We start from the raw sequence: 27,612 nt of genomic DNA on the forward strand, positions 1-27,612 counted from the left end.
GCAGGAAAAGATATTTGAAGTTCAGCTGTGTCAGTGTTACGCCAGCAGAGTTTTTATCAAAACTGTGTTCAAGACCCATTTCATAGATTGACTTAGAGATGAAATGATAACATTTATTAAACACCTTGTATCATTTAGAATCTTGTAAAAATGTTAAGGCTGAAAATAAGAGCAATCAGATGCTGATATTCAAAGCCTACAGAGCAGTACTGACACTATTATACGGTAAATTTAAGAACTATGCATAGAGCAATCCATGTTGGCCTTGTACATAGTACTATTGAATATATAATGCAAGTACTAACTAGTACATGTTAATGTTATTACATTAACAAAATATGCACCAAACTCAAAGACCTGACTAGTTTAGACTTTTACCACATAAAAATGGCAGTATTGAAAAATAGACACATTATAAAGTGCAGATTTTAAATAAAGACCAATAATAACCTATGCATTTAAATATTATTTAGCCTTCCTTTGTGGATTTTCTGTATATGATGTTATGTACTAAAGTTATGTGTAAGCATGCCAGTAGAATTTTATGTAGATTATTATAAATTATATTTATAAGGAATTTGTTGGACTTTTAGATCCCTCACCTCTAAACTTCAGTCTGGATTATAAACAAATTAATAATTTTTCACTGGTTTAATTCTCAACACATAGTAAGAGATTAAATTGTTACTAAGGGGGCCAGAGTTCTCCTGTTTGCATTGATATACGACTAACAGAACAAAACCTCTTTCTGTGCTATTAGTTTGTAGTTTTACATTGTTCTAGGCCATTGCCACAGATTTGGGCTTGACTAGCAGCATAGGTCAGCCACGTTGTTTCATGTGACATGAAGATCCATGACATTAATTTTGAAATTACATTCCTACTACCATGCTGTCTATGATTTTATAGGATCCTTTCTGTACATGGTATCTTTCTCCTACTGACTTACAGTTACTAATTACAATTATATAAATTACCTAAGTAGGATTTCCACAATTCTAGCACAAAAATATAGGGATAATAAAGAAACAAACAGCCACATGAACATTATCTTCTGTTAAAAATAAATAAAAAAGAAACTTTCTGCCAGATGGATCAGTAGGGAGCATTGCTATAATCAAGCCTTCCTTAACTTGTTAGTTCTTTCCAGCTTCCAAATAACATTTATGTGGATCAGGAATATGTAAGATTATTGTAAGATTTTCTCCTCCCCTGGAAGGAGACCTCTGGACATGATAAGGAGAGGATCAATCAAAGAAAGGGATTTTCTTATTTTATGATATGTGGATCAGCTGTGGAACAATCCACCTTGAATTTTCATTCACACACTTCAAAAATAAAAAAAATGGAAGCACAAAAGAAGCCATCTCCAGTCTTATACAATTTGTATATCATCCTACATTGTGGGGAAGAGATATCTTGCTTAAGTTATATAAAATTTGTAGATTGTTGGGGTTTTTGGTCAGTTACAGAATGAAATTGTAAACTTGGTTTCTAATGATAAAGCATTTTTATACCGATTTTATGTCCAGAGGAAGCAAGATGTAATATTTTTTTTTTTTCTTTTTAATATTATAGCAAGCAACTAATAATTTTCAGAAAAGAATTCATAAGATGCATCAAGTTCATTGTTTATAAGAGTTTTCTATTTAAATATTTTCATTGGAAGCTTCATATTAAAAGCTATATAGCTAAAATTTTACTATTGTGCAGTTTCTTTTAATTATTGCAAGCAGTCTATGTAAAACAAAGCTTACTGACTAATCAAAGGTAAAGAAAGAAGATTAAAAAATTTCAATTAATTTGTGAGAAATTCAAAGTGAAAATAATGTTAACATTAGTCATTAGTGACCCATATATTCAAGATTTCTTTTTACCCTCCTCTCGTCTCGATAACAGGTGCATATGTCCCCTTGGTTACACTGGCACATTTTGTGAACATGCTAGCAACTGCGTTGGAAACCAGTGCTCCAAATATGGTTTCTGCCAGGACCACTTGCATAATTACAGCTGTATTTGTGTGCCTGGATATGAAGGACCCTTCTGTGAAGTTGAAATTAATGAGTGCTCAAGTTCACCTTGCAGAAATGGAGCTACCTGCATGGATTTAATTGACCATTTTTCATGTCAGTGTGCTGCTGGGTTCAAAGGTAAGTTTTCTCTTTTGAAGTGACTTGTGCTACAGATGTGATTGTCCAGTTATGTGTAAGAGATGTATATATGATTGCATAATAACAATTTTTAATATATGTAAAAATATGTATCGGTTTGAATGAATTAGCATGGAGGTGCTTAGATTGTGTCTTCTAATTGTTCCTCAGGTGACTTTCCCTCCACTAAATATACAATTCTGAGTATAAGTTTTTGTGCTTTTGTAAAAAAAAAAGATCAAGTTCCAAACCATGGTTTTAATTGTATTTTTTTTGATTTTGCTGTTATTCAGCCTGTCCATGTCCGTCTCATGGATTTAGTCAGCACAGACTCATATGAACAAATGTTTTGGTATTGAACAGGAAAATCTAAGTGTGAGGAGGAATGAGATCAGCAGTATCATCTCTTGTCGTATATGGAATATAAATAGCTATATTTGAGTGAGTTGTTCAGACTCCTGTTCTGCTCAGCAGAGATAGGGCATCTGCCTATCTTGGACATCTGTTCTAGGATGAGATACACTGTAGATTTCTGCATTGCGTAAACGAATCCCACACAATCTGATAATGTGCTTACCTTAAGTTCCTGTTTTCTGTTTTGTGTGAATACCCTGATACAAAGAGTATGTGTAGGAGGCAGAAAATAATTTTGGATTCAGCAATTCTGAAGTGTTGCATTCCCAGTCTGTAGTCCAAATCATTGAACAAAAGCATTAATGCTCTGAATGCTTCTCTATCTTTATTGACAATCTTGGTACACTACCACAAGAAAGACAAAAATAAATAGTATAGTATGTACAGTATCATCTGTACTAACTAGTCATTACTTACAGCTTCTTCTTCAAGCTGCTGAGGGCTTTTGTTCCAATTCAGGGAACATGCATACTACTAGACTTGTAAGTCCCAGTTAAACCACTGAGATAACACATGTATTTGGATTTTGCTGGGTCACTGCCACAGTACTGAGCTACAAAGTAACTATAACTTCAGTGCAAATTTTCATTATAAATTCTGCCCAGCAACACTTACTTTTAATATTTCAGCACTAACATTTTTAATTTTAAATACATTTATATTCCTTTACATTATATACATTTATGTATGTGAATTACATTTGCAGATTTGTTGGTCTGGAGTTGAGTCTATAATTTCTTGGGCATTTTAAAACATATTTAATAAAAGATGATGCATCATCTTCTCTTCTGGAAGGCATGCTAAGGCACATGAAAATCAACAAGGTGCTTGGTGACAGCCAGCATGGCTTCACTAAGGGGAAATCCTGCCTGACCAATTTGGTGGCCTTATGGACAGGGGTAGAGCAGTTGATGTCATCTACCTGGACTTGTGCAAAGTGTTCGACACTGTCCCACACGACATCCTTGTCTCTAAATTGGAGCGACATCAATTTGATGGATGGACCACTCGGTGGATAAAGAACTGGCTGGACGGCTGCATGCAAAGAGTTGTGGTCAATGGCTCAATGTCCAGCTGGAGACCAGTAACGAGTGGTGTGGTGCAGGGATTGGTGTTGGGACTGGTCTTGTTCAACATCTTTGTCGCTGACATGGACAGTGGGATTGAGTGCCCTCAGCAAGTTTGCCAATGACACCAAGCTATGTGGTTTTGTTGATACACTGGATACACTGGAATGCCATCCCCAAGAGGGACCTTGACACACTTGTGAGGTGGGCTGCTGCCAACCTCATGAGGTTTAACCATGCCAAGTGCAAGGTCCTACACCTGGGTTGGAGCAATCCCAGGCACAGCTACAGGTTGGGCAGAGAAGAGATTCAAAGCAGCCCCACGGAGAAGGACTTGGAGGTGTTGGTTGATGAGAAAATGAACATGAGCTGGCAGTGTGCCCTTGCAGCCCAGAAAGCCAACCGTATACTGGGCTGCATCAAAAGGAGCATGACCAGTAGGTCGAAGGAGGTGATCCTGCCTCTCTACTCTGCTCTTGTGAGACCTCACCTGGAGTATTGTGTGCAGTTCTAGTGTTCTCAACATAAAAAGGACATGGAAGTGTTGGAACAAGTCCAGAGAAGGGCCACAAGGATGATCAGGGGACTGGAGCACCTCCCGTATGAAGACGGGCTGAGGAAGTTGGGGCTATTCCAGCTGGAGAAGAGAAGGTTGTGTGGAGACCTCTTAGCAGCCTTCCAGTATCTGAAGGGGGGCTATAGGGATGCTGGAGAGGGACTCTTCATTAGAGACTGTAGTGACAGGACAAGGGGTAATGGGTTAAAACTTAAACAGGGGAAGTTTAGGTTGGATATAAGGAGGAAATTCTTTCCTGTTAGGGTGGTGAGGCCCTGGAATAGGTTGCCCAGGGAGGTTGTGAATGCTCCATCCCTGGCAGTGTTCAAGGCCAGGCTGGACGAGGCCTTGGGTGATATGATTTAGCGTAAGGTGTCCCTGCCCATGGCAGGGGGGTTGGAACTAGATGATCTTAAGGTTCTTTCCAACCCTAATTATTCTATGATTCTATGATTCTATTGCTATCTTAGCAATTCCATTTTCGTATAGTCTCAAGATTTATGATCCTGGGACATTTTCCAGCATAGAACAGCTTTGGTGCATGTTACAAATCAGTGAAGAGCATTTCAGTGTAATTCTGAAAAAAAACCCACATTTATTTTCATCTATTTTGTGTGTGTGTTTGCTGTGTCCTTTATCTGTAATTCAGGTTTTACATATCCAGATATAGTACTTTTTTTTCTTTCATAAATAGTGAATTCACTTTCAGATGAAATATTAAAGGCAATAGTAAATAAAGAAGTTATTGTTGCCCAGGACCCTGTAAATCTTTGGGGAACTATCATACTTTGTGAACTAGTATTTATAGATTTGCAAATAAGCCACTGAGTTCCCAGTCACCAGCTTGTTTTCTCTCCTGCTAATGAATAAATCCCTGAATGCTCTTTGATATAACATTAGAATCAGTCTTTATTTCAGAAGCAAAATTTTGCGTAGAGAACTCATAGCTGTCTTCTCTCTCTAGATGATTGATCTGATGTCTATCAGCATTTCTAAAACACATTACATTGTATTAGCTAGGGACCCCTTCGGCACTTTTCATAAAAAATCCAAGGCTTGGTTATTTGCACAGTAAAAACAAGTACTTTATAACATCATGTACCAAGTATTTTCTTTTGAACTATAAACTGTACGTGTGATTGAAACTTTAAAATGGATATACTTCATGACTGGAGTGCTCTCCACTGCCTGGAAAAGAATTTGGCCTATAGCAAACCTGGAAATTTACAGTATGATGTTTAAAAACTGAATCAGAATCATAGAATAGTTAAGGTTGGAAAGGACCTTAAGATCACCTAGTTCCAACTCTCCTGCCATGTTCAGGGACACCTTCCACTAGACCATGTTGCCCAAGGCCCTGTCCAACCTGGCCTTGAATTACAGATAAATGAATTCAAAGTGAATGAGTGAGCCTAGTGGAGGCAGTGCAGTCACTAAGGAAACTATAGCCCGGCAGCATGTAAACAGGTCAGGCAGATTCAAGGGCTAGTAACAAGGTCCCTCATAAGCCCCAGGCATTGCAAGCGGTGAACAAAGTGCAGGGTCATAGAATCATAGAACAGTTAGGATTGGAAAGGACCTTAAGATCATCAAGTTCCAATCCCCTGTCATGAGCAGGGACACCTCACACTAAACCATGTCACCGAAGGCTCTGTCCAACCTGACCTTGAACATTGACAGGGATGGAGCATTCACAACTTCCTTGGGCAACCCATTCCAGTGCCTCACCACCCTCACAGTAAAGAATTTCCTCCTTATATCCAATCTAAACTTCCCCTGTTTAAGTTTTAACCCGTTACCCCTTGTCCTATCACTACAGTCCCTAATGAAGAGTTCCTCCCCAGCATCCTTACAGGCCCCCTTCAGATACTGGAAGGCTGCTATGAGGTCTCCACGCAGCCTTCTCTTCTCCAGGCTGAACAGCCCCAACTTTCTCAGCCTGTCTTCATACAGGAGGTGCTCCAGTCCCCTAATCATCCTCATGGCTCTCCTCTGACTTGTTCCAACACTTCCATGCCCTTTTTATGTTGAGGACACCAGAACTGCACATGATACTCCAAGTGAGGTCTCAGGAGAGCAGAGTAGATGGAGGCAAGTTAGACGTAACAGGAGACAAGACCAGGGACAACACTATGATATACATACAAGGAATCCATTCAAAAAGAAAAATTGTTTATAGTGTGGGCTGAAGTCTGTTCTTGAGACAGGGCCAAAGTCAGGAAATAGCGCATCTACAGAACAGCTCAGGCCAGATCTGAGTGCCTACAGCTGGGTGGAGCTGAGCTGAAGTGATGCTCGTTGGACAATGGGCTGATTGTATGGGAAGGTCACCCATGGGGCTGCTTAGGGAAATTAGGGACTACTAGTGATCTCAAGGTACTGATATCTGCTTATATTAGCAGAGTCACCTGATACTATAAAAGTATTCCGCTGCACAAAGGAAGGCATTTGGGCTCAGTTGGTTAGTTCACACACTCTTTCTGTGTTTGAAGTACCTGCTTCATTTCCATTCATACAGTTCCTATTTGAATAGGGCGAGGCCATCCTGTGAGTACAGCTCATGTCTGCTTCCACATCTCCACCACCAAACAGGTCTAAGTTGGGTGTGTGACTCAGGGTATAGGGCAGTGCAGCCTCTCTGGTCACTCTGGCTGGCTTTTTCTGCCAGGGGAGACTGATTATCCTTAGTACCCTTTGCCAGTGCAGCTAGCCTGTCAGATGTACAGTGTAATCCCATGGAGAGAGATGAGGTGGGCTCTCAGCAGATTATGGAGTTGAAGAGCCACAGACTTTCTCCAAGTTAAAATTCTTTCAGGGAATCTAAGACAGTGAAGTGGTTTAAGACAAGATCATATAAATCAGTTTCAATCTCGAATAAGAGTTCATAGAAAGGTTTACGCTATATGAGGTAAATAATAATAAATAATTATAAAATTATTTGAGCGGTACCCTTTTGGATTTTTAACTGCTGTGATTTCTTGCACAGTAAAGAAAAAATCCCCCAAAACAACAAAGGACCAAGTGTGTAGTACAGCAAAGCTAAGAAAGGGAAATGCTAAATTCATGGAGGCCACACTTGGAACTGTCTTCCCTTTTTCACAACTGCATTTTCTGAAAACCCAATGTTATGTTACTGAGGTTGATGCCTTTCTTATCTAACACAGTAACTTACTTTGCCTAAAAAACAAGAGTTATAACATGTGTTCTCAGGTACATGACCTGAATGCTTTATGTATGTTTTACAGAATGGTAGACACCGAGGCAACCATTCAACCTTCAAATACATTGTTACTGGTTTGGGTACTAGTTGAACTTTAAAAAGCTCCTGTTTTTTTAGCGGTACTTGTTTAAGATTACATGAAGTGGAATTCTAAATAATTTGCTTTTCATCAAATCAGGGAATATAAAAATTCAGCTTATGTCTTGAAGTAATTTCTCCTCAACAATAGAGTTTTAGTTAAAAAAAAAAAATTAAAAATTCTTAGACATCCTTTTACTAATTGTGCCCATTCTGTCTGTCTTTGCATTGTCAAACTTCGTATTCCATTATGTCTATAAAACCAAAGTTCGTATAAAGAGTAAGTAAAGTTTTTATTTTGATACTTGTACTTCATAATGTGTTTCATAATTCAGATAGAGATATTTATAATAGTGGTGGCAGTGAGATACTTATATATAATGTTTATTACATTGAGAAAATAAGCTCTCAAATTAATTCGTTTGGTACTAATGTCTGAATATTGTACTTATATATGAAGTTAAATTTATTCTGATATATAAAATCAGTTTTGTGGATATTCTGCAAAATCTAAAAATATTTCCATTGGTTCAAAGTTTGAACTTAAGCTCTTTAAGTTAAGCAAAAGTAGTGATTTACAGTAAAGTGATTTACAGCAAAGTGATTTACAGCAGTAATGCTAGTGGAGGACTAAATATCTTTGCTAAATTTTTTAGCATGTACCTACTCAGATCCTCAGGCTTTTCTCAAGATTTTTGTGCTCCTGCAGAATAACATTTGTGTGTCATCAGTGTGCCTGTATAAAATGTTTCTGTTAAGCATAAGGCTATGCAATTTGTAAGAGTGACAGACTTTCCTAAGCAGCTGTAATTATTTGTTTTGTATCATAAGAACTGCATTTTTTTACAGGATAAGACACACTGTAGAGTTACTAGAATTGGCTCCTAATAAATTTTAACATTCTCTTTGTACTTCAGAATTTGGTGAAATGATCCCAGTAAATTGTTTAGGAATTCAGACCTTATTTAGGATTTATTAAATAACTAATTAAATATTGCATTTTACTGCTAATTATGTTTGGATGTGTTGCATTAATATTAAGCGTAAAAGTGTAAAAGTGGAAAATATTTACATTAACATACTTTAATGTTGAAAGTAATTTGTAGCTAATTAGTGATTTTTATGAGATTTTCAAAGAAGGTCCTCATCACGCATTTCAAACAGTTGAGATTAGTTGCATACTGGGAAAAAAAAGGGTTTTCTGTACTTTTCCAGCTTTCTTCATGTCTCAAATACTCAGAAAATATGGCCTCATGGTAGCTTCATAAGTTTTTTTTGTTCTCTCTGAAATATTGTTGAACTTCTGTCCATATATTGCCTTTGTACTCTGAGATCATGAATTGCTACATTTCCCTAGCAACTGTTCGCAAGCAGATTTGGGACATGCCTTTTGTCAGGTGCAACTACCAGTTTAATGGCACTCCATGTTATGGCACATAACCAGAAGACTTAGTTACTGTCTACAACACACAAAATTCAGTTGTCTTTATTTTCACTACATGTGCATTTGACTGCCAGAAATCGCACTAAAACATGAAGGCTTTTCCAAGTTTTAACATGATTCATAGGTAAAAATTCTCGTCTCCTAGCCTTTTCTGAAATGTAAAGAACTACCCAAGACTGCATTGTTAGCTTTTAGATGGAAAACAGTATCGGTTTTTCATAGCTGCATAAAGTGTATTTTTCAGTACCCAAATAGAAAAATCAGAAAGAAAACGAAAGTGATCCTGAAGGAATGGTAACAGAGATGCATAGAAACTAAAGTCTTAGCTGTGTATGCCAGTAATACTGTAAGTTAGTCAGGAATAAAATCAGTGATCTGTATTTAATGTGTTAACAGCATTTTCAACTGGAATATTTCAGATATCTTGTTATCTTTCTAAATGCTTTTGCAAGTACTGTTAGCATGACTTGTAAATCAGTCAGTGGTTTTCACAAGTATTTTCATCACTGAGAGGTATTCTCAGTGCTTGATAACTCAGATGAGGCTGAGTGGCATGTAATTGCTTCTTTGTCAACTGAAGTAATTCAGCTGTAATAACAGCCTCCAGCATAAAATCATCACCTTTGTTAATAGAGCAGGGCTTTTTTTCCCCCCATTTCCTTGTTCTCTTAAATGAAGATTGGAATTCATGCACATATAGCATGGTCACAGGCAAATAAAAGCAAAATTTCTGAAGCCAAGAAGTTTTCTGTTAACTATCTCTGCTGTACAGCATTAGTTTGCACATTTGGGACTAATTGTCTAAATTGGAACTAAATCTTTTAATCTATGGAGAGTTGCAATATAGGTGAATACATTAAAAACTGCAGTTACTGAAGTCTTAAAATAATGGGGGTTAGTGTCATGAGATCAGAAATGAAATTAGTATTCTGATGCCACTGGTGAGAATTTCTTTGCACTACATTATAGCAGATATTTATTTATTGCAAATGAAGATGCAAAATAAATTGTCTTTTTCAGCACCCTTTCTCATATTGGCGGAATCATTATGCTTTGTGTCAGACTTAGAATGGCAGAATGGTTTTGATTCCTTTCTCATGTTTTCTGCACAAAATCAAGTTTTGTCACTTCTCCTTGACACAGCTAAGGCTCCACTATTCATCTTATGTCTCAAATTCTTTTAGCCTTCATTATTTCATCATCCTCTTGGGACTCCTCAGGTGTTGTACCATTCCATATAGCTCATTCAAAACATAGCCACAGAATTAACCTTTTGATCAGGTGTCATTTTGCTTTTGAATTCCTCCAAGGGTTCAACTTGCCCAGTGCATGCTATTTTTTTGTTCTCTTTTCAAAACACTCCTTATTAGACAGCTGCCCTCTATGATTTTGATCTTTTCTCTTATTTCCTATCATCCCATCAGGATTTCCAGATTGAATGACCAATTTATGGTACTGTTATAAAACTGCTGCAGTTATCTTTTCATGTTGTCCATTTTATCCTCTGTCCTGTGTTTAGCAGTAACAGTCATTTTTCTCCTCCTTAGTAGCTGATTCAGTGGTGTGTTTTTGACTTTCAGCCTGGGAACAGCACTGATAACACCAATGTTTTTAGTTGTTGTTAAGTCATGTTTACTCTGACCAAGGGCTTTCTGAGTCTTATGCTCTGCCAGGGAGGAGGGAAAGCTGAGAGGAAGCAGAGACAGGACACCTGACCTAAACTAGCCAAAGAGGTATTCCATACCACAGCACATCACGCACAGTATATAAACTGGGGGCAGTTACCTGGAAGGGCTAGATCACTGCTGGAGTTGGTCTGGATGTCAGTTGGCGGGTGGTGAGCAGTTGTGTTCTCTTCTCTTGTTATTTCCCTTATCATTATTATTATCAGTGGCAGCAGCAGTAGTTTTGTGTTATACCTTATTTACTGGACTGTTCTTATCTCAGCCTGTGGGAGTTATATTCTTTTGATTCTCCTCCCCATCCCTCCGGGAGCAGGGGGAGGAAGGAGGGGAGTGAGCGCATGACTACGTGGTTCTAGGTTGCCAGCTGGGCTTAGACCATGACATCCCCAAAGAACTGTTTTCTTGGGACTGAACACAGGATGTCATATATTGCATTAGATACTGCCAGGGAAATGAACTTCACCCTAGATGCTTACTTTTAAGTATGGACATGTATTTGGAAGCCTACATGTATTTGACTGATTTCCTGCTGAATGCCACACCCATTTCTCAAAATTAAAAGAAAATCAAAGGAGCTGGTTAAGAACAGTCCACAGGGAATTACAGTTATAACTGTTACAGCCACATCTTAAAATTATGGTACTATCCAGGTCAGTAATATACCTTTGCTGCCTTAGAATCAAGAGGAAAACAGAACCATCTTCACAAAAAGGCAGCAAGAAGTTCAGAAATCTCTCAATAATATGAATAAATGAGGATGATCTCAATCCATATTTTCCCTTAGAATAGCAGTTGGTTTATTTTATCCTATGTATCACAAGTACACCACAACTAAAGGGATGTGAAAGAATCTGTTTCAAAGAGGTTTTTTTTTCTTGTACATGCTGTTGTTTACGCATGGCTTGTGGTCAGATGATTTACAGGAAACTGTGTGCTACTCCCCACTTGTCTATGCAGAAGACAACATATGCCAGTATACTTCCATTTCTCTTTATCAAAAGAGACCTACCATAATCAGGGAATTGACTGTGGAAATGGATCTGAACTAGAAAACATAATGAAACCAAAACAGCAGAAATAAATCAGAAAGGTTGCACACAGTGCTGTTAACTTAGCAGCACTTCAAAGAGAAAAAATAAAAGTAACCTAGGAAAAGATTCATATTTTGTCCATTCCTTACTTGTGCCACAGCGCACTCCAAGCAGCACTCAGCACCTGCTGCAAGCAGATAGCTGTTTACTTCACTGTTACCTGAACTTTCCATAGTCTCCACTTGTGCATCCCCCTTTTCATACAGATATCTTGAAGACTTACAGAAAATGCAGAGCATGTTTAGAAGCAGAGAGAAACCCTAATAGGAGCCACTTTGTCATAAGTTTATTTGTGGAAGAGAACCTTGGTGCTACTATGGGCTTCTCCAGTGGAGGCCTTTTATATCTAGTAGTTTCCCAAAATACAGGTTTTAAGAGCTGATCGTCTTGGTTCGTAAGATTGTATGAGAGGACATGTATGTGTGCTGCAGATAAGAGACCAAATACTTTCCACAGTGAGAAGAGCTCAGAGGAATTTCAGCATTCATTTTGGTTTTATCTAATTCTTTGAGGTTCACAGAAAGCCCAGCATGCTTTGTACACTGCTGACCTGTGATAAGTACTGAACATCTGATTTGCCTCTGTATTTCTGTGGATGGAAATAACTTTTCCCTTTACAAATCAAAGCAACTCCTATTGTGTATTGCAGATCTACATTTCGCTGTACTTCCTTTGTTCCTAATTATTTCATTCTCTATCATCTGTATTTGGCCTCATTAAATATTCTTCAGTGACTTGATCATTCTCTTCCTTTGCATTATATGGTGAAAAGAACTATCCAGTATCATAGTACCGAGAACTTTCTGTAGAACATAGGCTGATTTCTACTGTTACATGTAACTATCTGTAAATTAGTATTGGCCTGACTTTCATATGCTTTCATATTCAATAACACTTTGCCATTCTTTTTTAAAGGAGACAGGGAGTGAAATTAAAGAAAAGAACCAACACAACTGAATAAAAATTGCCTGAATATAGTAATTTTATATAATGGAAAAAAAGCTCCAGGTTTATGCATATTCTCAGTAGGAAAGCTTTCTGTTTTCCTAATTGTCATGCTTCCAACATTGCCTGTCAAAATGGACTGTGTTGTAACCAATAAGGCAAAAAATTCGTCACACGTAGGATGTCTGTCTGTATCCCTGTGTACTCAGTGAGTGCACTTTGGCCAATGGGGTCAGCATTTAGACCATGACAATCCTATAGTCCTTTTTCATTACAAATACATCTCTGTGATTTGAACACGTCAGCACATTTGTCTTTTTTTTTTTAAATCTAAAATTTCAGGAGAAACATGTTCTGTTCGGATGAGTGAGTGTCTAGACAGACCCTGTTGGAACAGAGGAACCTGTGAAGAGGACATAAATGGCTTCAAATGCAATTGTCCCTTTGGTAAGCATTTATAGTTTCTATACAGTTGCTAGTTTGGTATAATGTATGAGTTCTACATTTGTTACTCAGGTGCTATAATGTCTTTTATGATGAAAGCATTTTGCTTACATTTTGAAAGATAAAAATCTGGTTATTTAGACTACTAAAGGAGAATTTTCTCAGTAAGTCCATGACATTTTCTCTCTGTCTGATTTTTATAATAGTAGATTACTTTAATTAAAACATATGTTTAGTACTGGAACATATTGGTGAAGGAATGACAGAACTGGAGATTTCCAATTATTTAGTGTCTGTTTGTAGGTTTTAGCCAGCAAAACATGTTAAAATTGAGCAAACATCCAAAATCCTAGTCTTTGGAATCCTATTATGCTGGCCACGCTACTCACACCTAAAAGATTAAACACTGCTCTGAAGTATGTATGACCTCAGTCTGTTGCCTGACTATGTGCACTTTGTGTCATGTGAATTGCCCTTAAGTATCCAAGATACTGCATGCGTCTAGAAGATACGATACAGGATATAAGGGACATCCAAGGCGGATCAGGCCATGGTGGCAACTGAACTAAGCACATAATGTAAGAAGACACAGCAAAATAGAGGAGAAAGAAATATAGTATTGAAGATTTTGTTTTACTGATTATATATACACTGTATAATTTGGAATTTTGTATGTTACTGTAGGGTGACTAAGAAAACATAGAAAAATGTGGGTTAGAAATTCCTCAGAATACAATTACGGCCAATGGGGTAGACATTCAGCAACTGGTAAATTAATTCGTAAGTATGGGTAAGAAATTACTGATAAATTCTAAGAAGGCTTTTGGTTCTGACATGTGCATTTATAAGCTCATTGTTACTATGGAAAATAAGGTCGGAAGAATGAATTTTACATGTCTGTGGTCTAAGAAAGCTTACAGTATTTGGGTGTTTAGAAGTGAAACTGATAGTCATCAATAAAACCTGTGAATGTCAGAGTACTAAAACACAAGTCTCCAACCATCCCTCTGAAGCAAATAAACTGATTTTAAGTGGACTTTCAAGTACTTAATATCAAGGGATCCTTAAAAGTTTTAAGGGTGGTATCCTGCTGAGTTGGGAACTGAAGACAATACTGAGTTGTATCTTCAAAGGTAAGATGATGTTAGTTGCTTCATTGGGACAAATTTCAGCATGTGTTCAAGTATTTTACTTGAGGTAGGTAGACACAAGGTTTGTAGCTAAACAAACAAAAAAATATTGTGATATGGAGATTCTCACATTCATTTTATTGCTTTGCTATACCAAGTTTAACTGTCATTGGTGTTCATTAACACTCTCACGCACAGTGGAGTTTAGAGAGAAACATCCTGCATATCCTTCCACAGATCTGAAAAGAGATCTTATTTACACTGCAGAATGTCTGTCAGTGTTAGGAAAGAAAATTGTTGTGATGCTGTTTCAGTAGGTCATTTGTGCTTCTTTCTTTAAGGTCAGTCACTCTGTAGACAGTTAGTTTTTATTATCATTTTCAGTGTGTCTTATGTGCATGCATGGTTTGAGTGTCTGTAACTATTCATTCCTTCATGTTGTGCCTCTTATGGTAAATCAGGTATTTGTCTGGAACAGTGAGGTTTGTATAATGGACACATATACACAAGAAATTGTGAGTTTCATTCTGTTGACTAGTAAATGCTGTACATAGCAGCGGTTATTCATCATAATCAGTCTAAGGGTCAAGTAACTCATGGTGAACCAGCAGTTATCTGTAGAAATGATCAGTTAGTTTCTAAAAGAGTTAAGATTTTCTCTATTACTATATGCAGCTACATTATTAACACAATGACAAGCTGAATTAGAGAGACGGGAAATGTGGTGATGTGCATACCTAACAATGACTTAAAAAGAGGAGAATTTTAATCTAAATGTGATACAGATTTCCTTTGTGCCCTTGGGTAAATTAATACCCCAGTTTATACTCTTTAGGTGAAGGTTTAGATAAACAAATGTAACCATCTCACAAAGATATTGTAGTAATTAAACAGATAATGTCTGTAAATTGCCTTAAAACAAAAGTAGTTATGTTACTGGATATTTTTACAAGCTAGCTTGGGTCTAACAAAAGTATCACTTCAAAAGATAAGTTAGTTAATTCTATCTAATCCTTAAGTGAAAAAAAAGACAATTCATACTTTCATTGGCAAGCAATGTCATATAGGATTTCTTAAAAAGAAAACAGGTTTTTCTTATCAGAGGATCTGTTGTTGCTGGCCTTTAACAGGTAAATAACAACAAATAAATAATAAAAACATCAAATAAATCACATGTATTCAGTAACAGGATACAAGGCAGCACAGAGAATTTGGTTATGCCCCAGCGATCAAGTTCTTGTAAATGACAATACTTGCATCTGCAACTGTCTGTCTGCTAGATCACTAGTAAATTGCTTTTCACTGCCTTTCTTTGGAATACATTTTTATTCATTAGATAGGTGGCTGTTACCTCTCCACTTTTCTGCTTTGCTTGCTGTTGTCTGAAACGGTCTCTATCTGCATCTTATTTTTAGGTTCATAGTGATGTGTTCCCAAATTAGACCTTTCAATATTATCAAATGGCTACAAATAATAAAAATAAAGAACTTTCCTCTATAGAGGATATATACAGTGGAAGTTATAGTTCTTAGTTCTTCTTTTTTTTTTTTTAATATAATTTAAATTATTATTTAACAAGGAATTATAACTCTATTTTACCAGATGCAGCTTAAGATACCTTTGATGGGCAAGAAATATGTCAGTAGCTCCTCTTACACATGATATATAGTCTTGTATCTGGAAGTGTATAATTGCCCCAACAAGAATGCAAACATGATGGATTAAAGGCTAGATTCTTCACTGCACTGTTTGGTGTAGACATTTGCTTGGGTCTGAAGAAAGCAAGATAATTAACCTGATTAAGAACCAAGGATCATTAACTCAACAAGAAAGCTATGCTGATAGTTAACGCTGCTTCTGATACTGAAGTAAGCTCTTTCAGATACTGTCTCTTTATGAAGTACTATAATTATGAAGTGCAGAGCTACTAACACATTGCCATTGGCTGGAGTTAAAAGAGTTACCCTGTCAGAGAAGCTTTATAGACTGATCAAACTGCTTTTGATAGAGACTTGTGGTCTTCTGTTTTTATTTTATTTAAAGAAGAGTTTGAAGTGGGAAATGCATGTAAAATGAACAGTGGGACCTCTGCTTTACCAGGGCAATCCTTCATCAGACCATCTCCAGTCTGTCATGTTTATGTCTGTATAAACTTTCCAAGACAGAATCTATATTTCGAAATTGTTATAAATGCACTTGTGAAGACCTCAGTACTTTCTCCACTGGAAATTCCAAAGTTACTGTTTGTTTTTTTTTCCATTACCAGTAGTCACTGTGTTAACAGAAACCAAGGAACGCTAACATTGCACACCTCTGTAATTAGTGTATAGAAAATACTGAACCCATTCTGTTTCAGGCAGACAAATGAGAATTTTATTACAGTACTGATGTTCTTCAGTGTATTAAATATGTATATATTATGTTTCAAAAGACAGAACTATTTGAATTTAACACATGCACTTTTCAGTAAGAGCACAGATTTTTTTTCCTTTTGAGAAAAATTAAAAAAAATTATCTAAAAATAGATGCATTAAAGTTTTTGCGAAGCATAGGAAATATGTTTCCTATTTTTGAATGATCTATGATACTGCTACAAATTTTAATTACTCTATGGAATATTGGTGAAAAATCTTATTTGCATCAGTCACAAAAATAAGAGACCTTGATGCCATGCAAAATTGCAAGCATCTTCTTCATTTCTGTCACTACTAAATAAATCATAAATCAACAGGAAACTTTAATAAGAAGCTTCCAAAATAAAATCTAATTGCTGGAATATTTGTGCTATAAATGATCATTAAAACAACAGTGAGTAATAGCTAAATGAACATTACTTATCTAAAACAAAATATTTTTTTAAGAGCTATTGATTTTTTAAGAGTAGTAAGATGTACGTCATAAAAAATTAAATGTAGCTGTGGAAAACAGTGTACCACGTAAAAATATTTAAGTACATAAGACACATTGATGAATTTAAAACATTATAGTCACAATTAAATTAAAAATGTAAAAATATGCTTCTTATTTTTAGAGAGTCAATTCTTCTCTCTTTAAGGCAAAAATTCCTGTTACTGAAATTTGAAATTTTCACTATTTTTACTGAATTCCTACTTTACTGATTCACATTTTGTGTCTCATTTGTGCAGAAAACATTCTCTCTAAAATATGAGTAAGTGTGTCTTCTCTATCTAAATTGCAGGAAAATAGAAAGCAAAATTACCTCTGAAACCTTTGCTGAGCCTAGTAGCTGAACCTCAGTATTAATCCTTCTGATGGCTCAAGAGATTAGCTTAGCTGGACTCATTGATGATCGAAAAAGTTCTGCAGTTAACAACAGTAGCACAAGTACTGAAATACTACTTCGACTCATTTGTAGCTCATAAAGTACCTCTTTTGCAAAGTCAAAAACCTCATACAAAAGCATAGATATTTTAAACCTCATACAAAAGCACAAAATCATATTTATTCTCAAACCTTTTTTAAAAAAAGAATCTTTGAAAAAATCAGTTTTTCAAAAGATAAATATTTGTTAGGATGGACATGTGTTCACTTCAGTTATACAAATTCAATCTCACTTTGTTAATGTAGGAAATAATAAAGTGCAGAGTAAGAGGAAAATCAGCAGATCTGTCATTATATCTGTTCTATCTCAGTTGAAATAAGGCAAGATTGTAAGTGTGCACATATGAAGATTATCTAGTAAAGTATGATGAACATCTTTTGTGATATGTTTTATCCATTTGTGATGCTAAACCAACACAGTATTAGTAACTTGGAATTTCTAGTAACTTATGTATAGTGTTATACCATATGAAATCCCTTTGTTGTTTTCCACTGAGCATAACATGTTCATATAAACATGTTCAACATATTCTTAGAAGAAGAACCTTGAGGGGATATAAGAACAATTTTTAAAGTGATTTAATAAAATGTATGCTTTTTGAATATAAATGTCTGCAAGAACTTCAATAATTTGTACTGAATGTTTACATGCTTTTAAAGTAGGATGTAGCTGGAATAAATGCACATCGACCACAAACTGCTGAAATATTTAAATGTGTAAGAATTCAGTACTGAGTAATGGAGAAGTACGTAAATACTTGAACTCTTACTCCTGGAAAACTACAATTTGGGGAAATTATGCTGGAGTCCTTTTTCATCTGCCTATCCAGTGTAAAAAATTAAACTGACTTAGTAGGGTTAAACGTGACAGCAAACTCCTTTTTCATTCCAGAATGAAACCTTGCATTTTAGAAACTAAGAGAACACCAGTAAGGAAATTCGTCATCTATAAAAGCTGAAAGGAAGCATGGCCTGAGGGCTAAAGCAATGAACTTGGATTTAGGAAATGTGCTGCAAGTTCTACATTGCTCCAGAGTGAATTTTTACACAATATGTTTAAAGTCACAAGTTAATAAAAGAATTGATTCTGCTAGTAGAAACTGCAGAACCATGATGATGGCAGAAAGTTTTGACCTGAGGTTTCTGATCACTGGTTTCTGCTCATCCAAATCTGAATTCTGACTCTAATCTTCATCTGGATCCTTGGTGCCAGTTCAAGTGTGTATTCTCTGGACAGCTACCCAGATCTACCTCAAATACTTCTGTAGCTCGCACAGTCAATTAAAAATGACAAAAAAGAGTGACCATTTTTAGTTTCAAACTTACATGTACAGTTCTATCACCCTTAAGAAGCAGGGTTGCTCCTCCTTTTTAAGAAATCAGAAAAACTAAATGTATTAAGCAAGTCTAAAATATACACATTTAACTTGTATATGCTAATTTTATTGAAATACACTTAATGCTTTATTAGTTACTGTCAGGTAATTAATTATCTTAATATGCTGTCAATCTCAGCAGCTTTAAAAATAATTCATTAGAATTATCTATAGTATAGCTATGGTATTTCTTAGAAATTATTCCAGTACTCCATGCTGCTGTTGATATTGTCACTAAATACAAAGAAATGAAGTAATTTAATCGTACAGATCATTAGTTCACATAAATATATCTCAGCATTGCTTGAAACCTGACATAACCAGTGTCTTAACTTTTAAAAATACATATCTACAGAAAACTCTTGACTTTTAAGCATTTAGGCTTGGTTCTTACCAGATATTTTTTTTCTGTGGGCTGTTATTTTTTTAATTTCCTTGTTGTTTATTCTGATTTCATATCACAGTGTAAGAACCCCATTCACGAAAACGTATAGGTTACTTTAAGTAATGCACTCTTCTGGGACTCTGCTGTTGTGGTAGAGCCAGGAATAAAAAAGTGAAGTTGAGACTGGGAAAAAGCAGGGAGAGAGTTAGGTGGGAGATGTTTTCATTTTTGTCATTGATTGTCATCTGCTTTTAGTTTGCAATAATTAAATTAATTTTCTCCAAGTTGAGTCTGTTGGCCCATGATGCTCACTGGTACGTGAACTCCATGTCTTTATCCCAGTCCAAGAGATTTTTCATCTTATTTTCTACCCCCATCCTGTTGAGGGGTGGAGGTGGGTGGAGGTCTGACAGCCATCCAGGGTGAACCCACCACACACCTGCAAGCACCAGTCCTGGGGAAAACAGGAACCTTCAGTATTTTAACCTTCTTGATGTGTCTTGCACCTAAGAACAGCGTTTCTAACAAAAAAGTTCTAAAATATTTAAATCCAGGTTATCCAGTATTAAAATGAACATGAATTCTGTTTAGGATTCTTGAAATTAAGGTGAAAACATAATAACAATAAGCCATATAAGTGGGGTGAAAAGGCCCTAGAAAAACCTGCTCAGTGCTTTTACAGAAACAAGTGCTGCAATTATGACAGATAAGCCTGGAAGATGACACTGGAGAAGCAAGTAATTCTGAGGAATCTGAAATCTGTGTTCCAACACAGCAAGTCTTCCGTTGTTAAAATACCTTCTGGAAAGACGTTTTTCATCAATTCTGTAGGAAGAAACTCCTGCCTCTTTCACTAGGGCTGAGAAGACCTCCAGCCAGCACTAAAAGTGCTATGGAAAAAATGATAGGTACTAGCAGTATGTCTCTTTCCATCACTCACTGTCCCTATGCGACTTTTTTCATCAGACCCATAAGGACTGATCAGTATTGATTAATTTTTCATGATTTTTAATTCAGCATAATGGAAGCACAGAATAGTGCTATCTTCATCAATGGGAGGGATGGCAGAGGAAATTTCAGTGGTGATATATACACAGCTAGCACATGATATTTGATTTAATATGTGATATTGGAGCTAACATGTTGTTGGCTTCATACAGAATAGATGTAATTCTTCAGAGTCTGTCAAGAAAACTGAAGGGCAGACGACTGATGAAGAAGCCATAAAGTATAATATTTGAATGTATGTTGTGTTCCAAGATTGGCTAAGATTAATGTGTTCGTAAGACATTTTAGCTATCAGTGAATCAGCATTTTTAGGAGAAAAAAAAATCAGTGGAAAGTGTTATATCTGCTCTTGTTCCAAAAAATAATACACAAACTTTCAAAATCTGTGGATTCATTACCTGTATATTTTGCTGCCTCACAGCTTCATTGTACATCCTCCTTCTTTTATGTGGCTCAGACTTCAGAATGTTTTTATTTGGCTCTAATGTTTTTACTGCTCATTCAAACATTTTTTGCGTGTGTTGGTTTTGTTTTGTTTTGTTTTGGAGTTTGATTTGCATTTGTTGCTTCAAGTTGTTTTCTGAATATGTGCCACTTGTTGTCCTTCCTATTCTGCTCTCAATGTTATTTAACACTTCTTCTGTTTGATTATAATATTTAGAAGCTCTTATTTGTTGCTTAAATAGACTAATTAAACTTCTATTTCTTGCAGGCAGGCTGAGTAGCAAGCTTTTTTTTTTTTTTCACTTTGTCACCTGAGTATTTGTGTACTTTTTCTGATTAACTTGGTAATTATTTTGTTATTTTAATAATTTAAGCAGTTCAAAGTTTGGGGGACTATTTCATAGAATCATAGAATCATAGAATAGTTAAGGTTGGAAAGGACCTTAAGATCATCTAGTTACAACCCCTCTGCCATGAGCAGGGACACCTCACACTAAACCATATCACTCAAGGCCTCGTCCAGCCTGGCCTTGAACGCTGCCAGGGATGGAGCATTCACAACCTCCCTGGGCAACCTATTCCAGTGCCTCACCACCCTCACAGGAAAGAATTTCTTCCTTATATCCAATCTAAATTTCCCCTGTTTAAGTTTTAACCCATTACTCCTTGTCCTATCACTACAGTCTCTAATGAAGAGTCCCTCCCCAGCATCCCTATAGGCCCCCTTTAGATACTGGAAGGCTGCTATGAGGTCTCCACCCAGCCTTCTCTTTTCCAAGCTGAATAGCCCCAACTTCCTCAGCCTATCTTGATACAGGAGGTGCTCCAGTCCCCTAATCTTCCTCATGGCCCTTCTCTGGACTTGTTCCAACTGTTCCATGTCCTTTTTATGTTGAGGACACCAGAACTGCACACAATACTCCAGGTGAGGTCTCACAAGAGCAGAGTAAAGGGGCAGGATCGCCTCCTTCGACCTGCTAGTCACGCTGCTTTTGACGCAGCCCAGGATACAGTTGGCTTTCTGGGCTGCGAGTGCACACTGCCAGCTCATGTTCATTTTCTCATCAACCAACACCCCCAAGTCTTTCTCCGCAGGGCTGCTTTGAATCTCTTCTTTGCCCAGCCTGTAGCTGTGCCTGGGCTTGCTCCGACCCAGGTGTAGGACCTTGCATTTGTTATGGTTAAGGTCCTGTACATGTTTTCTTCTTACTTTATTTGCTGTAGGTAAAACTTTGTCCAGAATGCCATGATAGTCTTTTACAGAGTCAGTGACTAACTCTTTTGCTCACCTTTCTCTTGTAATCTTTCAGTTAGGTGAGTGTAGGAGTAAAATGGAAGTTGTCATTTTTGTATGTTTCAGTGTAGATGAATATGCCATTAGTCATTGCCTTGCATCTCAAAGTTCTTAAAGTAACATCTTGTTTTGGGAAAAATAAAACCATGAATGACTTGAGGATGATTAATTTATTGAAATAACATAAAGTCTAAGCAGCAGCTAAATAAAATTGTGGCAACAAAAAGATTTCTAACCCCGCTGTTTCCATGACAACTTCCCTTCTCAGAGTTTCAGAAACCATTCCTGCATTACTCCTGTGCATCTCATCATTTTCATTGTACCTTATTTGAAAAGATATTTATATTTTATCCATATAAAAAAATCACGTGAAATACATGATAGAAGGTATTTCTTTATTTGTATTGTAATAGCGTCCTTGATGCCTGGTATGTACTGGGTACAATTATACAATGTACTTTAGGTATGTGTTTTCCTTTTACAGTAGCATAGGCGTTAATCTGATGCAAAAAGTTCAGTGTTTTTTTAAAATGGAATCATCATTGTTGTGAACATGATAGAAAATGGTTGGATATATTAAGTATTGTTTTCCCTATTTTGTAGTTGTAGGGACAACATGAACACAGGTGAAATAGACAAACATTTTGCTACTGTACAAGTCTCTTGTACCAGAACTTAAATGACAGTTTAGATTTAGAAAAGTTTTAGACAACTGAAGATAGAAGAGATTAATGAATCCCAGCTGAAGTGATTTTCTCTGTGACTAGAGACACTGCAATACGAGTGGACAGAGGTCTCCTTAGCTTTTTTCTGACAACTTTCTTCCATGTTAACAACTGAATTCTGGGGATGGGATTTTTTTTTTTGATTCACACAGATTTTTTCATTGTTATTCTTGTTACACCTTTAAGGTTCCCAGAAGGGTTCATGTACTTTAATAAAGCACAATTTTATTTTTTTTTTATAATCAACTCATTGAATCTGGCAAGTGGAAAATGTGTATATATTATAACAATGTGAATCATCAAAGAAATAATGTGGGAAGTTAAGAAGTGCAGCAGGATGGTAAGAGCAGAAATGGAGTTGATATGCAACAGTGAAAATAAGCTGTAAGAAGGCACCATTAAAAAGTTAAATAAAATGAAACCTTACAAAAACTCCCACACAATTTTATTAAATTCAGCATTATAATATTCTTTTTAAAGAATAACTTAGGATGGCAATAGTAATGCTACTGCCTGAATTGTTGCAGTACGCTGACAATGTCTGAGGTAAACTGCACACTGAGTGCATATGTTATGCCTTCCACAATTGAAAATAAAAATTTAAACTTATTAATACTTATGGTTTTGCTGCAGCCAAATTACAGTCTAGGCTGCCACATTATTAATCAGTTGTTTCATCCAGCCTTAGTAGGAAGTCCTTGAAGTCAGGTACTCAGGCCAAACACAACCACATAGACCTTACACCAGGTTTGCACAGTTCACTTTAATGACAATAAAGCAATGATGATGTAATTGACAATAGAATTAAGGCTATCAGTGGTCAGTTTGGCATACCTTTTTCTGAAGAAAAAGCACTGCACTGGGGTTTACTACAGCATTATGCACCCAAGCTTGGAGCGGCTCCACCTATGCTACTAGTCATACTCAACTTTAAGGATTAAATTGCCTGATTAAATTTGGATTCCTTTGCAAGGTTGATTTGATCACAATATTTCACTTTTCTTTAATGTGAGAACCAGTTATGTCGACTACCCTTCATTTTGTATTTTCTTAAATAGCCTGTGCATCTTAGACAACCTGCCTTGGTATATTTTCCTTTCACACAGTATCACAGTATGCTAGAAATTGGAAGGGACCTCGAAAGATCATCTAGTCCAATCCCCCTGCAGGAACACCTAGATAATGTTACACAGGAATGTGTCCAGGCGGGCTTTGAATGTCTCCAGGGAAGGAGACTCCACAACCTCCCTGGGCAGCCTGTTCCAGTGTTCCGTCACCCTCACTGAGAAGAAGTTTCTTCTCAAGTTTAAGCGGAACCTCTTGTGTTCCAGTTTGTACCCATTACCCCTTGTCCTATCATTGTTTGCCACTGAGTAGAGCCTGGCTCCATCCTCGTGACACTCCCCCTTTATATATTTATAGACACTTATAAGGTCACCCCTCAGTCTCCTCTACTCCAAACTATAGAGACCCAGCTCCCTCAGTCTTTCCTCATAAGGGAGATGCTCCACTCCCTTAATCATCTTCGTTGCCCTGCGCTGGACTCTCTCCAGCAGCTCCCTGTCCTTCTTGAACTGAGGGGCCCAGAACTGGACACAATATTCCAGATGCAGTCTCACGAGGGCAGAGTAGAGGGGAAGGAGGACCTCTCTCGACCTACTAACCACCCGCCTTCTAATACACCCCAGGATGCCATTGGCCTTCTTAGCCACAAGGGCACAGTGTTGGCTCATGGTCATCCTGTCGTCCACTAGGACCCCCAGGTCCCTCTCCCTTACACTGCTCTCTAACAGGTCGTTTCCCAACCTATACTGGAACCTGGGGTTGCTCCTGCCCAGATGCAGGAGTCTAAACTTTCCCTTGTTATATTTCATCAAGTTACTCCCTGCCCAACTCTCCAGCCTGTCCAGGTCAAGACAGGTTGGTTGAGATTGACTTTTTTAAACACCTAGTGTCTTTCTTACTGATATTTTTCCTACATAAGGTTCAATATAACCTTAAAACATTCTTAGTCTTTACCATAGTTTCAGTTTGGGGTTTGTAGGTTTCTTACGATCCCTAGAAATTCAAGTTTCATATCAGTAATAAAACCATATTTGTATAAACACAAACTCATTTGTAGAATACACATATAAAATCTAATATCTTTATCTGTTATTCATATCTGTTTATGACTGTTAATGTAAGTAATCAAACTTGCTTATGGAAATCTATTTGATTTCACAAACAAAACTACAGCTTGATGAAAGAGGTCTTTATGTACTTCTTCAGGGAAATATTTAAAAACAAAGCACACCGACTTTTTCTTTTCCATAAGTGATGAATTTTTCTCATTGGGAACAATATTATGAGATGTTTTTTCACTAAACTCTACATTAAATTATTTACTCACCCTGCCTATGGTTTTCTTTTATCTTCCATAATATGTTGGTTTTTTTTTAATTGAATGAAAAATACATTTTTATTTGTTTGCGCCTGTTTATTTGCTTAAACCATGCTGTACTACATGGAAATATATCATCACTCTGCATTATTTATATACCTTCTTTTATTGCAATATTTATATTCCTGTATGACAATGCAGCCCTGCCAATTTTTTCACTTCTTAATTGTTTATGACTTGAAATTGGTAACAGCAGTGGGAAATGATATTTCATATGCTTGCAGACCAGCTTTGAACGGCAAATTTATCTTTGCTGGACACTAACACATGATGAAAAGTTAAATCCATTCCAGGTAGCACTGCAGAACATCTGTTTGAACTTCTAGTCTGTCATCATAATTAGAAAAGGTTATTCTCTCCAGCCTGTTTCAGATAAACCGTGGTCAGATAGAAGATTGGCTATCTGGTTATTCCTTTCACATAGCAGGCAAGAATCCAGTGCACAACCCATCTGCAAGTAGTCTGTGAATATACCCATCAGCTTGCTTCCTCAAGCTCCTAACTCAGGCTGTGCCAGCTGAGTCAGCTGGACTTCCAGAGATTAAAAAGCAGCTTCTGACAGCTGGATGAGGAGTCTGTACATCAACAGTTTCACACAGTACAGATTGCATATAATCCCAAGAGAAATACTCAGTTTTCTAACTGGGATTTAGCTTAAAAAGTTCTGTTCTTTGGACTTGGAACAATTCAGGTTTCTTTTTTCAAGTAAGTCCATTTAACTTTCTTCTCATGGAATTATCTTCCCTGTCACCCAAAACAAACCTTCACATTGTTTTTTATCTGTATTGTTTTCTGCTGGAATGGAGTTAATGTTCTTCATAGCACCTCATATGGTGAGGTGTTTTGGATTTGTAACCAAACAATGTGGATAACATACCAGTATCTCATGTTAAGCAGTGCTTGCACAGCATCAAGGCCTTTTCTCTTTTCTCACACTTCTCTGCTGGAGAGTAGGCTGGGGGTGCACAAGAAGTCGGGAGGGGACACAGCCAGGACAGCTGATGCTAACTGACCAAAAGAACATCCCATGCCATATGCTGTTATGTTCAGCAAAATATAGAAGCATGGAAGAAGGCAGAAGGGGAAGGCTGTTTGGAATTAGGGCATTTGTTTTCCCACGTAGCCATTCGATGTGATGGAGCCCTGCTTTCCTGGAGATGGCTGAACACCAGCCTGTCGGTGGGAAGTAGTGAATGAATTCCTTGTTTTGATTTGCTTGCATGGACAGCTTTAGTTTTCCCTATTAAATTGTCTTTATGTCAACCGACAAGTTTTTCATGCTGGTGTCCTTCCAGTTCTCTCCCTCAACCCACTGTGGAGGAGTGTGCAAGTGATTGTCTGGCTAAGCTGCCCGCTGCCATTAACCAACATTACCACATCAGCCGTGTTTTTGTTCCTCTCCCTCAGGACTATCTCATGAAGTGTGCAAAACAGATGATCCTCAAAGAGAAAAAAAAAAAAAAAAAAAGGTGATTCAATATTGTGTCTTATTTTTACTCTAGAGCTGTATATTTCATTTATTAGATTTTATTGAAACTATGTCCTCAAGATAGAATTACTGCTTTGCTTTCTTTTTTTTTTTTTTTAATATATGCCTGAATTTTCTTCTCTAAAATTTGTCAGATTTGGTCCAAATCTTCCGGAATCTAGATCACCTTAAACATAACATGTGGCTCACTTCTTCATCCTTTCTCAAAGGTCTCAATAAAGTATCAAATCCAGTGCAACATTAATTAAATTAATTTTTTTATTTTATTTGTTTTTAACATCTCTTGATACACTAGAAGCCACCTTCTCAAATAATGATAGTTCTTTCATACAGTCTTGGAATCCAGCTCAGCAGGGATAGAACTGCAAAAAACTTGCTCAAAATATCCACTTTTCCTTCCCTGTTAATTCTAGAATTAGAAATCCGCTCAGTAATGTCCAAAGTGTCAATATGAATGCTTCAAATGAAGTTGCCACCAAAAATGTTGTAGCAACACATGACCATAATCATGGTCATTCAGCTACCAGACATGTATATTAGTGATGGATTCACCCAATGTTTAGGGGGCTTTGGTGCCACATGCACTGTTAGAAAAAGCAGTTCTTGTATTTCAGAAATTCTTCTTTGTAGAAAAAGGCATGCTTAGATTTTGTAACCAATTTTCTTTTTCTCATACATAGCCCAATCAAAAATCTCAAAAATAAATCTCAAAAAAAGACTTCCATATTCCTCCCTCCTTTCCACTCTGGGTCAAAACTTCTACAATACAGTATCTACATTCTTAGCTACTTTAGTCCAAAGGCTTAAAGACGTGACTTGATGAGAACTGAGGCAGAACTTTAAACCTTAATGCCATATATTCTATTAAAGATTTACCTATCC

At 36.8% G+C, this 27,612-nt stretch overlaps 1 protein-coding gene across 1 annotated transcript in view; it reads left to right on the forward strand.

Moving 5' to 3' along the window:
• The window catches only part of EYS (eyes shut homolog), a gene marked incomplete at its 3' end in the record, with an annotated part of 771,151 nt that overhangs the window by 114,768 nt on the left and 628,771 nt on the right, over positions 1–27,612 (forward strand). The window contains exons 10-11 of the mRNA XM_057418821.1: positions 1,900–2,150; positions 12,993–13,097. Of these exons, the coding sequence (XP_057274804.1) occupies positions 1,900–2,150; positions 12,993–13,097 (356 nt within the window). The remainder of the gene's footprint in view (positions 1–1,899; positions 2,151–12,992; positions 13,098–27,612) is intronic.

This window comes from Pezoporus wallicus, unplaced genomic scaffold (genome assembly GCF_028554395.1).
Source record: "Pezoporus wallicus isolate ANWC-B61680 ecotype Strahan unplaced genomic scaffold, APGP_CSIRO_Pwel_v1 contig_4901, whole genome shotgun sequence".
In the NCBI taxonomy this organism is placed as follows: domain Eukaryota; kingdom Metazoa; phylum Chordata; class Aves; order Psittaciformes; family Psittacidae; genus Pezoporus; species Pezoporus wallicus.